The sequence below is a fragment of the Poecilia mexicana genome, unplaced genomic scaffold (assembly GCF_051168715.1).
Source record: "Poecilia mexicana isolate PSO_F unplaced genomic scaffold, ASM5116871v1 scaffold_5, whole genome shotgun sequence".
Classification (NCBI taxonomy): Eukaryota; Metazoa; Chordata; class Actinopteri; order Cyprinodontiformes; family Poeciliidae; genus Poecilia; species Poecilia mexicana.
In genome coordinates this window covers 13,380,055-13,394,198 of record NW_028263374.1, presented here as the reverse complement: position 1 = coordinate 13,394,198, position 14,144 = coordinate 13,380,055, and the positions used below count along the sequence as shown (strand labels likewise).

The window sequence follows — 14,144 nt, the reverse complement described above, 5'->3', positions numbered from 1 at the left end:
TCCAGTTTGGTCTAGAAAACAGCTTTATTCAGTAAAATACCATCATTAATCCTCCAAAACGATTTGTTATGGGGGAAATAAAAACAGCTTTACTGCATTCCAATAAGTTTATACCCTCATTCACTTCCTTATGTCTTAATATGTTGGATGACTGAATAGAAAAATGAAATATTGACTACCTTTGAGGTTTTCCATTGACCTGCAAAGTAAAAACAGGACTCTGGAGATGAGTTCTTAGCTCATTAATACAATGCAATAACACATTTCTCTGCATATATATATATTTTTTTCAAAAACTGGTTCAGTAACAGAAGTACATAATTGTAAATATACAAACAAAAATACCAACTCATCAGTTTACATATCACCATGTTTTAAACATATGGGAGCCATATTAATTTTTAGGTTTGATGTTGCCCAAAATGTTCAAACTTTGTCCAAGCTTAGTTATTTTTTCTACTTGAAATGTGTAAAAATTAGCAAACATAGAAATGGTACTTGTTGCAGTCATTGATATGCTTTATGAGAAGGCTTAGTCAAAAAAGGTCACTTAAAAAAGTTTGGTGGATGGAAAAAATGTTTCACAAAGGTGCACAAACGTTAATTAGGGGAATTTAAGACAAGAGACTTTATAAATTGTTCCTAAGAATAATGTGAGAGACAAGAGGAAACAATGCAGGTGAGCTGAAGGTCTTTATTAAAGCATCCAAGCTAAAAAAAAAAAAAAAACTCACCAAGTATTCAGTGTAAATATTGTACAGTAAATGGATACAGTGGTCAGTAGCCTTGTAAATCTGTTTTATCTATTTTTCCCCATTTGATAAAAACAGTTTCTGTGAAACTTTGATTTTTGTCGATTCATTAAGTTTACTAAATAGAAACCGGGGGTCGACTTTTAAATGTGCCAGCTGCTTTATCACCGGCTAAAAATGCAAACTTTCACAAGATGAAGTTAGTTGTTACGTGTTTCTCATGGTTACATCAACCCTCTTCTGCAGCGGCCTCGCCGGGAAGGTCACAGCAGTTGCGTGGTTGTACTGGAGGTCGGAGCGGGCGGGGTGCAGCCTGTTGTTGGGTCGGACCGAGGCAGGCAGGCAGTCTGAAGAAGCAGCTGTCACATGCTGCAGTAACCGCGGCGTCGCTGACAGTCAGAAATGAGCAATTGAGCCAGAATTACCTTATCTACTGGTACAAGTGGGTATTTTATCGCAAATTTATCGAAAGAGCGCTGTCGAGCTAGTCACTGGTTAAAGTTACGGTGCGGGAGGCAAACTGTTGAAACAGGAGCACGCGCCCGAGGAGTGTGCTGGAGACGGCAGTTACAACCGACAAAGAAGAGGACTCTGCTACTTAAAAGCAGCAGATATTTCGCAGTTTAAATCGTTTACAGGATAGGAACGGGGTCAGATAAGTGAAGTCTACCGGCGCTGACCAGGGTAGAAGACGAAGATTACGATAACATGGTAAGTACGCGGCCTGGAGGCTTTCACCTCGGCTAATGATTGCCAACCTGTTTCAGTTTTTCCTGTTCTCTGGTCTACACAGTTCGTGCTATCTGAAGGTCGTTCACACTCTGCAGCAGCTGTACTGTTTTTATAATTAGCGTTCTTAAAAAATGGGAGTCCGAATCAAGAAAACGACTTTTTACCTTTCGACGACGTTTATATCAACCTGTCAAACAAATTAGCTTAGAATAGCAAAGTAAAGTCAGGCCGGTTCCAGCTGGTCTGCTAGTAGTAAACATAAGCTAGTTAGCTTAACGCCGGTGACGCTGATGTCACAAAGTTAACATATGGTAACACCAAGGAACTACTACAAACCAAATACAGTGGTTTTAAAAAAACGTTCTAGTGTTTACCCAACTAGTTTCCATATTTTGGTGTGAAAGAAAGTTTTATTGAGCAATTTCTCGCCTTTGCACGTGTAGTAACTTCTGCACGTGATTTTGGGTTAAACGTTAGCTGCTGCTCCCAGTTGTAGCTGCATGTATGCCGAAGGTCGACGAGGACGTAATCTGAAAAGCCGTTTTTGTGGTTGTACACGTTAATTATCGATTAGCAACAACATGTGTGTCTAGAATGAGCAGAGAAATTGGCGTTCAGCGTATGGTTATGTTTTAAAAGTAACAGGAGCACGACGGCGCCACGTGCTCCTCCCGAAACTCAAAGACCTCATATGTTAAAAAAAAAAGAAGTAAACCTTCAGATTTGAAACCCGAGCTAGCATACAATTTTATTTCACTTGTAAGATTTCAAAATATGTTCGTAACCAATCCATCTTCATGTTTGTGTTTGGCTTTTTTTGGGGGGATTGGGTGACAGGTTGCACAGCGTTGTGAAAGGCAAGCTTGAAATTCAGAGGCGGATCAACTCGGAGTATTGATCCATGTGACCACAGAGGGGCGGGGAAGAGTGAAGCTGACCAATAAAAGCTCAGGGTTGTGTGTCTGTGTGTAAAGCTGGATTTGCGGGTCCAGTTACTTCATTCACTGGATTGGATGTGGTATATTTAGCGAATGTGTGATGAAACAGCAGGATTTTATAATCCAAGGTTGCTCAACTCCCAACAGCGTATTTTAAATAAGTTCAAGGAGGTGTAACAGAGAGAAAAGTTTTCTTTACAAACAAAATGCATTCACAATCTAATCATTTGTCCTTAACTTTTATATTTAAGTATAGTGCTATTATCCATCCAAAGTTGTTTGACTTCTTTGATTTTGCTTTAATTTTAAGCAAGTTGAAAAATCTCTCTTCCTAATAATTTGTGCAAATCTGAGATTATTGGAGTGATAGGCAAATATGGAGTTAAATGGATTACTGTATTTTGTAATATTGTTTTAATGGGGGGGGGGAGTTGAAAGCTTCATCAATTTTGGGGGTAAATATATCTGTGACTGCATACAACGAGAGCAACACGTGCCATATTTATGTGGGGGGTACAGTCAATACATCTGACCCTGGGCTGTTTACTGCATGTGTCCTTCTTTTTCTGCCCATCTTCCTGTCTAGCTACTGAGTTCAGACCTGCAGTCCCACAAACTTTAAACAAAAAACAAATAAATAATACATCATGTTTTTCTGTCAAGCTGTTTCTGTGGTTTAAAGTTTTTATTGAGATGCCAAAGAAGGTGGAGTAATTTTTCTCGGTTTGTATAGTAGTTCAGTTGTACCCTTTCCCCATCTGTTGCTGCATACTGCCAGTCAGCTGTCTGAATGAAGCTACTATATTCTCCCTTACTTTAAGTAAAAACTTTTTTAGCTATTGTGTGTCCAGTCGGGAAAAACTGGCAGTTTACCAGCCAACTATAAACTCTGTTGGAGCAAATAATGTAACTAAACAGCTAGTATCAGTTTATTTTACCAGTATTGGTCTATGAAGAGTAGAATGGCAACAATGTATAATCTGCACAAAAAAACATTTGAAAACTCCTACTAAATAATTTTTTTCCATGCTACTTTGATATCTATTATGCAGGTTACCACCAAGGGAACAAGTCTTAACCCCAATGCCAAAGTGTGGCAAGAGATCCCAGCCCAACAAAATGACATCCCAGAAGTATCGGAGGATTCTTCTTGGCTCCACACCAACTCTTCCCCCCCTGAGATGACTGATGGTATGGGTCTTGTTTGGTATAATTTTCTCTGATAAGGCAGCGTGAGCCACTTATTTGTCTCTTTAGAGAGTATGAGACTGAGAAATGGCTTTATCAGGTGAAGACACAATATTTGCTGATAATTATGAGTAAACAGCTTATTAAGAAATGTTAACTCTTGGCCTTAGGTGTCTGCGGTGAATTCAAATTGTGACTCCTTTGGTGGATTATTTTGGTCTGAAAACATAGCAGTCATTTCCCAATCTTTCTGCTGTTTTCCTTCCTGTCGTAGGTTTCTCAGACGTTCTTTCTTTGGAGAGTAAAGGATATGCTGTTGACTTCCTGAGTAGTCCTGACGAGTACTCCACAACCGAGGATGTGGAGCATACAGACCTGGGATATTTGGTCTTTGATGCACAGGGCGACTCTGCCATAGACACTGAACTGTCTAAGGAAGAAGTAGTGACTGAAGAGAGCTTACGAGAGTCATTAAAGAAAAGACTGGAGTTCTGCTTTTCTAGGTAAATCCTGCTTGTTGCATCACTATAGGCTTTTGCATGCATGTGTAAATAGTTTAAAGAACAGGGAAACTAACCATAATTAGTGTGTTGTAAGGTATATTCATCAAAGGATTTAGTCATAAAAGAAGTAATTGTTGTATGTCTTACTATTGTTCAATTCAACCATTCCTTGGTGAAACATTTACCATTTCTACATTTTAGCATTGTTTTGTTGTTAATAATATGGTAGAGCACCCAAGAATTGTACTCAAGAGTAGCAATACTTCATGACAGTATTGCTTAAGTATTCAGTAAGGTTGAGCAAAACTACTCTTAAAAGTATATATATATATATTTTATTATTATTATTATTATTTTTTTTTCAAATAACAGTTATTATCCACTTCTGATAGAAACATTAGTCTGTATGATACAAACACAATGTAAATGTTCTATTCTTTCAGGGAGAACCTCTCTAAGGATCTGTACCTGATATCCCAGATGGACAGTGATCAGTTTATTCCTATCTGGACTGTTGCCTGCATGGAGGACATCAAAGCGCTCACCACTGACATGGATCTAATTCTAGAAGTATTGAGAGGTACCAGTGCTACTCTTCTCCATGTAATAAATATAAACTCTTGCTAGTTAAGATATTGTTAATTTAAAAATGTAAAGGTTTATTGGTGTTAACCAAGTGGAAAATCTCACTAAGAGCAGCACAAGCTGAAAATCTTCAACCATCTAACTGCCAAATTCATGCAGAAATTGAGGAAGTAGAATGATGTCAACAAACTTTTACTTTTATTACTTCACCAAGTATCTGTACTCTGCATGGTATTTAAATGGCATATGAGCCGGTGCATGGCACAGGAACGTGTAGGCATATTTTGTGTATATTCATAAAACAAGACGGGTTGTTTGGAAGTTTGAGATTGCATAATTGACCTCTGGAATATACCAACCTACCTAAAACTGGATATTGCAATGTCACTGTGATTTGATATATTTTGTAGTTCTAGCGAAGATGTAGACTTAAGTTGCAGAAAACATTATGTTCAGCTTGATGTGATTTCCAGGCTGTTGCTTTATCTTTTTTTTCTTTCTTGTCCTGCATATTGATGACATGGGCTATTAATGAGTATGGTAAACTTTGATCGCTGTTAGAGATGGCCAGTATTTTATGCTAACCTTTAGCCGACAGGCGTTTTCTCTCCACTTAAAGATAAAACGTTTTCCTTTGGCTTTCATTATCAGTACCACTCTGGTCATGCGTCATTGAATGAAAGTGGTGTGGACTCATGTGACAGTAGTTTGGCAAGAAACCTGACTGGTTTGTAACCAGATTAAAGGAACCAGGGGTTTGGTGTTTAACAGTTGGCTTTAATATCACTTTATTCAGGATCAAATCTTTAAACTGAGAAAGAGAAGTTGTGCATCCTATAAAGAAGCTGCGAATCTTGACTTAAATTACACAAATTGGTTATGTCACAATACATGGCATAATTACTGTGGCTTCAGTTAGGCAAAGTCTGTTAACGGACAACAGGATCCGTTGTTGGGTTACCCAACTCTCCACTACAGCAGTGTTGTCTATAAATAATTTTAAAAATTAGTAGAAAATGTGTTAATGTCCTACTACTAAAGTAGCTGAACAAACTTTAGTATATTTATTCCTAACAGATTTGATATGTCAAATAGCAAATGTTGTTTTTGCTTTAATAAACATATTTTGTTATTTCCACTTCTGTGGAAAGTCCCAGAAAGTAACAGACTTTGTCACACAAAAAAAGCGGCAAAAAAAGGTAAAGAAAATCTGTGTTGGCAACACAGGGAGATCAGTTTACATAGTTTCACTAATATGAAACTTTTATTTAGATGTTGTTCAATCTAGCATGTTCTTATTAACATAAAGCTCATGTTAGAATGTGTTTTTCTTTACAGCATCTCCTTTAGTGCAAGTTGATGAAGCTGGTGAAAAAGTTCGACCTAACCACAGCCGCTGCATCATTATTTTAAGAGAAGTGCCGGAGACTACACCAGTTGAGGTAAAGATTACATAACACTGCATACTAAGCAGTTTTCTGGATTGTGCAAATAAACTGTTAAACCTGCGAAATGTTGCCATAAGATTTTACTTGCTTACAACTTGTTTAAAAAGTATTTGCAAGCTATAAATATGGAAAATGGCAAATCTGGGTTTGTTTAGTCTTTGTTGTGTCTTAAAGTTACCCATTGCTCTGTGGGTTAAGTAGTGTTCTCTGTTTGGGATAGAAAATAAAAAATATTTTTTGTTGTTTTCTTAGGAAGTAGAGGATCTATTCAAGAGTGAAAATTGTCCAAAGGTGTTGGGTGTTGAGTTTGCTCACAATAGCAACTGGTATATAACATTTCAGTCAGACATGGATGCCCTGCAGGTATGCGATGTGTTCCCATTAATAATCATTTACCTAATTTCTTAGGTTTGATATTTGTCCTATTTCTGTTTTTCTTCTGGAATAAATGCTTCATCTGTTTTTCAGCATTCTAACTGGTTACTATTAAAAACACTAGGAGCTGGTAGAAAACTATTAGTAAACATGTTAATACTTACTAATGACTTAAATTTTGAAAATCTTGCAATGTTACAAGATTGGTTTAGGAGACAGAAGTCACTGAACCAATAAGAAAAGAAAACTGAATTTGCTGTTTAGTAAAAATATGTTCCCTCTTTTCTCTCTCTTTTTTTCTTGATCAGGCATACAGATACCTACGAGAGGAAGTGAAAATGTTCCAGGGGAAACCCATTATGGTAAATGGCATGAAATAATTTACATTGCCAAGTTTAAAACCCAACTTTCTTTTTTAGATGTCGTGAAAAAAATTGTATATGTAGCTCTGGATGGTTAATCCTGTTCAGCATTAGATGGGCTGTCACATGAATGTCCTCAGGGCAAGGCTTGTGTGATTTAGCCTCAGGTTTACCTTGGGATGTATTTGGATAGAAACCAGATAAAGTGATAAAGTGAGCTGCATTTTTGCCAGTATTGGTCAAAAGTGAAAAAGAAAAGTTGATAAAACTTAACAGATTTATAGTTTTAACATCATAATGTGAATCTTGAGCATTTTATAGAATTTTGTTTCCTCCCTTGCTTACTCCCTCCCATCCACAATGAATTAGATTAAATCTATAAAGTTCATGAAGTGGGCATACTCTACAATGCCTTGGAAAGCTGCTTGTTTTAAACCGTTTCATAGATGTCACAATACAACCACACTCTTCAGTATATTTTATTGGGATTACATAAGATATGCCAACACAATAAGCAACCTATTTCGTAAATTGAGTTCATCTGTGTCTATTTAAATGTGGGCGTAAATCCAGCTGTTTTGAAAGGGCCTTGGATCATCATGAAAACCAAGGAACACAGCAAAAAAGAAGTCTGGGATACAGTTATGGAGATGTATAAATCAAGGTTAAATTATAAAACAATATTCCAAACTGACAGAATCTGACAGAATGCTGTTCAATCTAAAAATAGAAAAAGTATTGCACAATTGGGTGGCAAGTTGGGTAAGGAGAGCATTAGTGGGAGAAGCAGCCAACAGGTCAGTGGTAACTCTGAAGCTGCTGAGATGCACAGCTCATCTTGTAGTAGCTGTTGACAGGATAATTATTACCTGTGCTTTCCAAAATGTCAACCTTTTTATAGAAGGGTAGCAATAAGAAAGCTAGAAGAGTTCTTGTATGCAGCTTTCCACGAGACATGTGGAGACGAGGCAAACATGAGGGAGAACATGTTCGGTTTAGATTAGATCAAAACAGATTTTTGTCCTGCACACTAAAAGGGACCTGCAGTAACAGCAGCCACAGGTGGAGCTACCAAGCATTGAATTGATGGAGCTGAATAAAACAGGGATCCCACAGTTTTAAGGATTTTGTTTTTTGAAGGAAAAAAAGAATTATGTTCTGTCACTTGCATAAAAAATACATATAATCTTTGGTTATAATATGGAAAAGTCCAAGGTATATGAATCCTCCTTCAAGGCCTCTGTTTGCCCCTGTGATGATCAGTATCGCGCTTGGAAGGACCCATATTCACTGTCTATCCAGGAGGACCTTTCATTTTCTCTACATAAATCTTAATCTTTGCTTTTCTCCCATCCTCTCTCATCCTCTTCTCTTTGTCCCCTCACCCTTCTCCTCCTTCTCTCCCCCTTGTTAGTGCAGTGTTTTATGGCCTCATGACCGTGAGATTATGAGATCTGAGGGGAATAACAACAATAAAGCAACAGCACTAATTGTCACAAATAATTATCAAGTGTTGTTCTTGTGTGTTGGAAAGCTTAACCAGTTGTCTTCTCTGTAGGCTCGCATTAAAGCCATAAATACATTCTTTGGAAAAAATGGCTTCCACGGCATGGACTCAGGAGTGTATCAGCAGCTTGCCCAGCCTCAGGCCCAGTATGTATCTCCGGTGTACATGCAGCAGGTGTACAACCCTCAGCAGGAGTTTCCCGTTTATCCTGTGGTGTCTCCCACCTGGAACCCTTCCATCCTGCCACACTTCGAAACACCGCTGGTGAGAACTATTATCTAATTCTTATTTAAAGTCAAACAATCTCTGAACCAGTTAATGTGATTGTTTTCTTTATGTGCTTTATGTAGCGGAGTTTTTTATTCATTTTATTTTTTATGTCGTTGTTGCAGGCTCCCTTCCCCAGTGCAGGATTCATGAATGGTTACAGCAATCCAGGGAACTACAAACCAAACTCCAGCAGCGGCCACCGTCCTGCTGGCAGGAACAGGTACCTGCAAATTATGATGGAGATCGCTCATGTTTGGTCTTGAATAACTTTTGTCATCAAATAGAGACATTAATTATTTTGACAGCTTGTTTGTTCTTTAAGCTTCAAGCTTCATCACTTTATGTTTGAGCTGGATGATGGCAGGTTTAAGCAACAAACAGATCTGTATCAATCTTTAAATAGCTGTGTGCAATCTTCTTAATGCCTAGAGCAAACAATAAAGCCTTGGAAGGTAATTTAACAAACATTGTGTTAGAAAAAGATAGGCTTTGAAGTCAATTTTGTAAAAAATAAATAAGATATTTTAGACCATTTTTCCTTTTCCATTGCTATTTAGTGTTTATCTCCAAACAGTTTGGTTATTATGGTCGTGTTGAATGTGATTATTCTCTAAGAAGGCAGTCATGTGTGTAGATTCCTTTAAAATTATATCCCTTTATTATTTTGCTCATAAGTGCTTTGCAACATACCTGTATACTTTAATATACATTTGCTTAATATTTTTCCTTGACCTTTTTGAATCATATCAATGCATTTGTAGCATTTTTCTTTTTACTTTTACAAACAAAACATTGTTTTCTGTACCCTAGAAACCACATAAAAGGTCACCCTCGACCAGGCGATGCTGTTTCTTCTAACTTGGCTCCAGGAACCATGGTGGATGGCATCTCTGGCCCTGTGAGTCTACAGGACATCCAGGCACTAAGGACTCTGTCCGGCATTAAACCACAGCCAGCCTCTTCCTTCCACTTTAAAGACTCTTCTTCACTGTCCTCCATATCCAATGGAGATCAAAGCCGCTCTGCGCGAGACAGGTTAGCTGAGCTCTTTAATATTCGAACAAACGTGTAAATGTCTGCCTTTCCAACAAAAATGTGACATTGTTCAGTGCAGTTGTTTTGATATATTGTCCACGACTTAATTGTTTTTTTTTTTACCTTTAACTTTAAAAAGAAAAAAAAAAGATATATATGAGTGACTTTCATTATTAGTTTTACTTAAAAAACAAGTTGTCGCACATTATGTTGATGTATTGTTTTTTCCACTTCTAATCTAAATTTTAAAATAGGAGAAATGGCCACAGAGGCATGAGGAGGAAAAGAGAAGATGAACATTCTATGGTGAACATTTCTTCTTCTGTTTTTCTCCAAAGTTTCTATGTTGAAAATTATCTCAATACATTGAACTTACTGAAATCTTTGTTCATGGATGGTTTTTTTGTTTTTTTCACTTTCCCATAAATGAAACAGAAACCTGTCCCTTTGATGGAGGTCAAGGCAGTCCCTCCTAACTTTGATCTGGCAGCTTCAAGTTTTCCTCCTTTGCCAGGATCTGTGGTTCCTGTTCAGGGGGAAACCGTGACAGAGGTGCGCCTCTCCGATGTTGTCCGTGGCCTGAGGCTCACAAGCAAGGTGACTATTCCTCTTCATAACATTTACACGTTGAAGAAGGATAGCTGGATTTCATTGCATTATTGTACTTTGTTTTATTAATCTATTAATTAAAATGTATTTCTGGCGGGAAACCAGGAGAACAGCTTGAGCCAAAACTCAAAAGACTCTGAAAGAACCGCAAGCAAACAGGAATCTACCTCCCTGCCTGCTAAACCTGCTGTTGTTGAGGCACAACCAGCAACTACTCCAGCACCAAGGTAATTATGTGGTTTAAGAAGAATAATTAACATGTTTATAGCCTATTTAAAATAACAACTCATCCACTTTTTTATTGCATCTTTAGTGCTTGTCCAACAGTAACAAAAGGAGATAAAACCGAACCAGCTGCTGCACAGAGAAACCTGCCTCCATCCACTGAACGTGACTCTAAAACCACTCCAGAACACGATTCCAGCACGAGCAGCAAAAGTGTTTCTGCTGAACAATCTTCGTCTTCAACATCAGAGCAAGAGCTGGTAGGCCTGATCTCCAAATGTGCCAGTCATATTCTCTCACATCTGTTTCAGTTGAGTTTTATTTGCTTGATTTGAGTTTTTTAGTTTTTTTTACTAAATACTTTTAATTTCTCAATGTTCTAAGCAGGAGCCAAGAAAGCTTAGCTATGCAGAGGTGTGCCAGAGGCCAGCCAGAGACCCACCGCTAGCAGAGACGCCGTCCCCTCCTGCCACTTCACCCGACCACCCTCTGAAGGAGCTCAAGGTCAACACCGTCAAGGACCCTCAGCTGAACTCTAAAAAGAGTCCCGAGAGAGTTGGAGATAAAGCTCCTCGGCAGCCTTCACGTCCATTCAGAGGTGCAGCTGGTCACGTCAGAGCGAAAGGTTCAGGGATGAAGATCCGGGAGCATCAGAGAGGCCTGAACGCTGGAAAGCGGTTTTCCCCTCAGCGGGGTCCCAAACGCAGCGGCAAAGAACAGAACATACCCCCGCTTCAGCAGAATAACTGAAGCTTGAACCTTACGGACCTTATTTAAAATGTGTAAATGTGTAAATACAGATGAATATATTTCTTTTGACAGATTTTGTCAAAGAATCATGAGGTCTAAAATTATTCAGAGACTTTAAGTCAATATTCCTTAAAGGAAGATGTGTATTTCAACAGAATTCAAGGCTGGGTGCTATATTAAACCCTTTAAAGGTTAATTGTAGAATTATTTTTAACTTTGATATTTAATACAGCAGTACTTCACTTATATGTAGATGAGCAACGTATTGTCAGCAGAAATCCTTTGTCATACTTTACTGTGTTTGTCGTCTGATCTGGCAAGTTGTGCGTCTTATTGCAGGAAACTTTTTTTTGCAGTCTGGCACATTAATACATTAATTTTGAGACAAAAGTTCAGAATTTCCTCTGTGGAAACATTGTCTTAAGGACTATAAAAGGCATTAAATAGAATAATGAAACGAAACAGAGCACTGATCTTGAAAAACCTTAATGTCAGAAAACTTTAAAGTTTGACTTTGGTTTCATTTCACCATCAGTGATCCTGAATATCATGGATTACAACTTTTTAACATAATAACCAAAGGTTATGGAAGCCTCCATAGATGGAGTGTACATGAGGAAATGTGTTGGGTCTTCTTTTAGTTTTGTATTTTTGCTTTTTAAGCTGCATTTTATCACAATAATATAGTTGGTAAATATTGGAGAAGAAGGCCCATCTTATTTTTCTGTTGATCTTTTAAGTGTTTTGTAAATGTAGAACATCTGATTATGTTATGGTACTGGCCGAGTCCTGAGCAGATGCATAGTGAAGTTGTTACCAATTAAAACTTGAGGGTAACAATAATGTTGACATTATGATTTTAAGTTGTGCTGGTGTTGAATATGGAAAATTACTTCGTTTAAGTTTTGGGGGATTTTTTATCATTTTTTCTTTGGTGCTGTAAATATTAGTTCAGTGTTAACATTTGGAAAAGGGTCTCTGCTAGAGCTGATTTAGTGCTTGAATAATTATGAAGCATTTATTTTTCACTTGCATTTTGTATAAAAGCCAGACAAAGTGTCAGAATATAAGGAAAAATAAGAAACTTTACCACTTGTTAGTAGAGGCAAATTATCCACTTTCATTTCTGACTAGGTAATATTGTTGAATGTACTTTTGTTTTTATCATTTATATTCTTTGACAATACTTTACTATTTTGACATTTCATTTTTAAATTTAAATGGTCAGTGGTAAGCAACCTTGGCCAAAAATGTAGCAAAAAAACAAAATTTTGTAAAACCTTTACTGTTTTCTCTCCCTGGTTGATCTATAAATGTTACAATTCATCCCCCCCCCTCCTCCAAATGTATTCTTCGGTTTCTGATTTCAGTCTTATTTAAGAAAAATGTTTATCAGGTAGCCGTTTTGCTCCATTTCCTTAGTTCATGAATGTTTATGTTTCTGAAAACAAAGATCTATATGTTTAGAAGTTGATTTTGTACTTGGAGGATGACCATGAGTTGTTTGCCAAAACAAAAGCAAAAGCTGTGATATGATTACTCAGTACTTGTAGAGGAAAAACTCGTGTATTGTATCAGATTCTCTAACTTTGGGTTGAGCTTTACCTGGGGTTGTTGCATACATATATAGTAATGGTATAAAAAATGAATAGTTTGGTAAATACATGTTTTTAGAACAGCTTTATATATATATATATATATATATATATATATATATATAAAATCAAGGGTTCATAATTGTTGTTTTTGCACTTTTGTGTTTATCAAAGGGACCTTAAGGATAAGTAGGTTTTTCAACCCCTTTTTTCCTCTACTTAACTTTTAAACTAGCTTTTTCTTTTTTTACCATTTGGTGTCTTTGAACTGTTAATAGTTTGCATTTGTATGATGAGATGAAAAGGCTGTGAATGCTGTGGGGTCTGCAACTACTGGTTTGTGTTTCTTTTTTTGTTTTTTTAAAACCCTACCTGTTTTTTAGTCTTTCATGATATAGTAGAGATTTGTGTTCAGGGTTGTCATTGCTGTTGAATCTGTTATGTCTAAGCAGTTTTTTATTGCTTGATTCAATATTTTAATTGTGTTCACTATTTACAGTAAATGAGTTGACTCGTCTCAACATTGAACATACCTGTGGAGGTGGTCAATGAAATGTATGTCAAATGAACTTGAGTTTTGTAATGCTTAAAAAGATGTGGGGTGGAAGGTTGAATGCCATTTTTGTGCTATTTTGTTCTGATCTAGTAGTTTAAAAGGAGGAAAAGGGGCCAAGATGTTAAAAATTAAATTTTTAATTGTGAAAGCATGTTTTCTCAAACCTTGTGCCTTTGCTAGTTCTGTTTCAGCAGAAAGAACACTTCACAAATAGCAAGATTTCCTGGTTCATTCTCAAATAATATTAAATAATGTATTTATCAGGGGCTCTTGTTTTCATTCCAGCTCATGTCTTTCTTCATTGGAGACATTCAGGTCAGTTATCAAACTCAAAATTTAAACTTGTTCATTATGTCAATTCTGTCAAATTTGTTAATTGTACTTCAAACATTAAAGTCTTCTTGTCTAAAAACAAAGGGGGGAGGGATTCGTTTATCAATTATACACTGGTTTCTCAATAAAATGTGTAAAAATGAAATACTTCCGGTAAGATTTTATGATTTGTTGTGTGTATGTATATTGAATGGGGTTGTATTAAAATCTTGGAAGTCTTCGCTTTTTACAAATCTCGAGAAACATACCATAATATTCTGCCAAATAAACTTCCGGAAATAACTTTTAAGAAATTATGTAACCGCTGAAGTCACGTTTGTCTTCACCAGAGACATTTAGATTTTGTTGGTGCTCAACATTGACACGGCATTCATAAGCGGT

The 14,144-nt window shown here is 37.0% G+C and overlaps 1 protein-coding gene across 2 annotated transcripts; it reads left to right on the top strand.

Annotated features, from left to right (window-relative positions):
* The first annotated feature begins 3,468 nt into the window (after positions 1–3,468).
* Positions 3,469–13,846, top strand: larp4ab (La ribonucleoprotein 4Ab). Of its 2 annotated transcripts, none has more exons than XM_088005566.1 (14): positions 3,469–3,613; positions 3,885–4,113; positions 4,557–4,693; positions 6,037–6,140; positions 6,399–6,509; positions 6,830–6,883; positions 8,442–8,654; positions 8,783–8,880; positions 9,471–9,695; positions 9,950–10,001; positions 10,131–10,292; positions 10,410–10,531; positions 10,618–10,789; positions 10,914–13,846. In XM_088005566.1, exons 1-14 carry the CDS (start codon positions 3,469–3,471, stop codon positions 11,277–11,279), a joined length of 2,190 nt encoding a protein of 729 aa, XP_087861692.1. In that variant the 3' UTR covers positions 11,280–13,846. The 2 variants fall into 2 exon arrangements, with proteins under 2 accessions (XP_087861692.1, XP_087861691.1); XM_088005565.1 differs by having other exon boundaries at positions 10,131–10,293; positions 10,399–10,531; positions 10,917–13,846.
* The last annotated feature ends 298 nt before the right edge of the window (positions 13,847–14,144 follow it).